At 39.8% G+C, this 3,601-nt stretch overlaps 1 protein-coding gene across 1 annotated transcript in view; it reads right to left on the bottom strand.

The window, feature by feature from the left end:
- The window catches only part of LOC107697121 (EF-hand domain-containing protein 1-like), a 7,660-nt gene extending 5,491 nt beyond the window's left edge, over positions 1 to 2,169 (bottom strand). Inside the window, exons 1-5 of the mRNA XM_016497761.1 lie at positions 2,107 to 2,169; positions 1,605 to 1,829; positions 1,053 to 1,340; positions 783 to 935; positions 389 to 581 (exon numbers count right to left, since the gene is read on the bottom strand). Of these exons, the coding sequence (XP_016353247.1) occupies positions 389 to 581; positions 783 to 935; positions 1,053 to 1,340; positions 1,605 to 1,829; positions 2,107 to 2,169 (922 nt within the window). The remainder of the gene's footprint in view (positions 1 to 388; positions 582 to 782; positions 936 to 1,052; positions 1,341 to 1,604; positions 1,830 to 2,106) is intronic.
- Positions 2,170 to 3,601: the final 1,432 nt, after the last annotated feature.

Consider the following 3,601-nt stretch of genomic DNA (forward strand, 5'->3'; position numbering starts at 1 on the left):
CTCCGGGTGTGTGTTCACGGTGTGTGTGTGTTCACTGCTGTGTGTGTGCACTTAGGATGGGTTAAACGCAGAGCACTAATTCCTAGTATGGGTAACCATACTTGGCCACATGTCACGTCACTTTGGTATCTCTGGAAAGCCCTGAATGTGTTCTGTACAGGACATCCAGACTTAAAACTGTGACATGTAACATAATGTCCTCTACAGAGGACAAAACTCCATAGCTGGTAGTCAGGAGGATAGGAGGATATTAATTATTATAAAGTAAATATTTTACATCTAAGGGGTTTGGCTGTCAAAGTTTGGGATCCCCTGATTTGGTTTGTCTAAGCTTCTTTTAACATAAAAAGCAACAAAAAGCAGGTTAGTCTCTGTGTTGAAATCTCACCGCAGGTTGATTTGATGTGTTTGGGAACCTTCTGTCTGTGGAGCAGCACTGGGAACGGGTCCCGGCCGCTGTTGGCCTCGTGATGTTCGCAGATGTCAACCGAATCGTCCACCAGATAGTAATGCAGCGTTACAGGCCGTTTCTCCCCGTAGAGAGAGTCTGAGTCGTCCCAGAGCGCATAGAAACGCAGCACCTGGAGACAGCAGAGAAATGACGAGGGAAAGACTTTAAATGTATTCATGTGTGTGTGTGTGTGTGTGTGTGTATAGCCCCGTAGAGAGAGTCTGAGTCGTCCCAGAGCGCATAGAAACGCAGCACCTGGAGACAGCAGAGAAATGACGAGGGAAAGACTTTAAATGTATTCATGTGTGTGTGTGTGTGTGTGTGTGTTTACCTGGCGATCCAGGGCGAGGAAGCGCTCCAGCTGATGATTGTGGTCGTAGGGTGTGATGTGGGTTTGTTGTGCCTGAGCGCGCCGGATGGTGTACGGATCATTGGGAATAGACTCTGACTCATTTAGCACTATTCCCTGACTCTCCATGAAGACCTACAAACACACACACACACACACACACACACACACACACACACACACACACACACATCAAACCAAACCCATCAGAAGCAGAGGTCTAGTAGAATCAGTGTGTGTGTGTGTGTGTACCTGTGTGAAGGCATCGCAGCGTGTTATCCTGTAAACCGTTCCAAACAAGCTCATGTCCATCCCAACATTGAGGTCTTTCCAGTGGTACAGATCTCCGCGCTGGTTTTTGGGCAGCCTCTGACGTTTGATCAGCTTTCCCTGAGGAATTCCAGAGTTTTCCACCGGTGGCTCGGTCACACACATGCTGTCGTCCTCCAGGTGATAATAGATCACCACCGGACGAATGCAGAAGTGCTCATCCGGGGTGTGTAACACTTCCTGCCGGAAGTAACCATAGAAACGCAGCACCTGAAGGTCAAAGGGTAAAGGTGAGAGGTTGCTTCTGATTTAGTGAGAGAAAGAGAGACATAAAGAGACAGATTGAAGGATAGATATAGATAGACAGAATGAAAGACGGAACAATAGATTGACGGATAGATAGATAGATAGGTAAATATATAGATAGAATGATAGAACGATGGATAGACAGACAGATAGAGAGAATGACAGAGTGATAGAACGATAGATTGATGGACAGACAGATAGATAGATAGATAGATAGATACTCTTCACCTTCTTGTCATAAGCAGCGTGTGCCGGGATGAAGTCTAGCGGCGGGGGTCGGTGTGTGTCGGTCCCGTAGGTCAGCTTCGGGATGTCTCTGATCAGCTGGTTCCTCTCGCTGTGACTGATGTTCACCGACAGCAGCGGATCTTGTCCGGTACCGACCGCGGGCCGCCGGGGCAGAGCGTAACCGTTCTTAAAACCCAGAGTCTGAGCTCTGTGGAAAGCGGATTTCTGGATGACAGCACAGTAATCATGGGTCAATATATGATAGCCTATCATTATATTTGACCATCTGTAAGATATATAGATGTAAAGAATGAATTAAAAAATAATAAATGAATGAATACTTCGTTCATTTGCAACAAAAATCTAAAACGTGTTTTAAAAACATTTATAAAGATGTAATAATGCAGTTTTTTATTTTACAAAAAGTAACGTTACGTGGAAAAACAATTCAATTTAAGAAAGATGAACGGGGCCTAAGTTAACTTAGAGGTTAACGTCTCACCGTTAAATCCCGAAATGAGTTTCCCGGCAGGAAAGGAAGCCCGTGTCTTGTATTTATAGACATTATGGCTTATTACTCTAATCTAGCTTCAAATAAATTAAAGGTATAAGCAAATAAAATAAGTTAAGTTGTTATCTCATGGGACTGCTGTGCTTCCCTGAGGAGGTTTACTTATAACGGTCTCCATGGAGACCGCCAACACTGGCGGTTGTCATGGTGATGTAAACAATTCCTTTCATGCGTCTCGTGGCTCCTTCACCAACAGGCGGCGCTACACGATCAGTTTATTCAATGCAGTTTATTTAATGCTCCATAACAACCAAAACAAAACCTCCCACAGGTCCTGTTCTGTACACAAGCTGATATTCCTATAAAAACCATGCTGAAATATTGCTGGAAAATAAAACTGCTTTACAATATTTAAGAGCTCAAACAAACATCCACATGCATACCAATGTTGAGTCACTTCATGTTTTGGCTTGTTGAATAACAAAAATAAAATAATAATACATATTAAAGAATCTCAGTGTGGCAATGGGCTCTTAAAAATAAAGGTTTCACATAGAGGTAGGAAACTACATGATAGGCTACTTTCCACAATAGTGACTCTTTACCAAATGTTTATGACTGTGTATCAGCTTGGCCTATTATATTAACACTATTTTTTTTTTAAAAGGCTGTTCTATTAAAGTTGGCCATATTTTTTTAAGTAATATTTAGAGATCTCTACTTTTAGGTATTGCTTAAAAATTTAGTAAGAATTTTAATGGATATAAATATATCAATACATTTTATTAAATGTTTCAATATATGTCATTAAATGTCTTAAATTTTTTAATGGCCATTTCTATTAAAATGTTCTATTAAAGGTGTTTATACATATATTATATATATGTGTATTTCCGCAAAAACTTTAGTTATATATATATATAGCCAACTCAGGAACCTTATATAGCCACAATTAGTTCTTCATAAGAAGAAGCTCTTTGCTGAATATAATCACTATTGAAAACCTTTATTTTTAAGAATATAATGTGTGTTATTTATGGTTTTGTATCATCAACACTAATTCTGAGCCCTCATAATCATGTAACAGAAACTGAAACACATTAACCACAGTTGTAACAATCAGAAAGCACTGCTTAAAGTCATTGAGTGATTAACTGTGCTGGCAGATGTGTCTTCTGTTTGAGGCACAACGTTGATGTCCATCATGATCCTATAAGAGCCTCTTTGAGGTCACGGTTGCAGCTATGCAGGAACATTTGAATGTGTCTCTCATCCCCTTAAAGAATATAAGATTATACACAGAACACTTGGATTGCATCCCTGAGCAATCAGGCAAGCTTTGCCACAGTATAAAAATATTTAATCCAAAAAATAATGGTATCAAAAACTATATAAATATCAAAATAGATTTCATAAAGGCTGAACTTATTTTACAGCATGTCTATATATATATATATATATATATATATATAATATACAAAAATAT

The sequence above is a fragment of the Sinocyclocheilus anshuiensis genome, unplaced genomic scaffold (genome assembly GCF_001515605.1).
Source record: "Sinocyclocheilus anshuiensis isolate Anshui unplaced genomic scaffold, SAMN03320099.WGS_v1.1 scaffold38, whole genome shotgun sequence".
NCBI lineage: Eukaryota > Metazoa > Chordata > Actinopteri > Cypriniformes > Cyprinidae > Sinocyclocheilus > Sinocyclocheilus anshuiensis.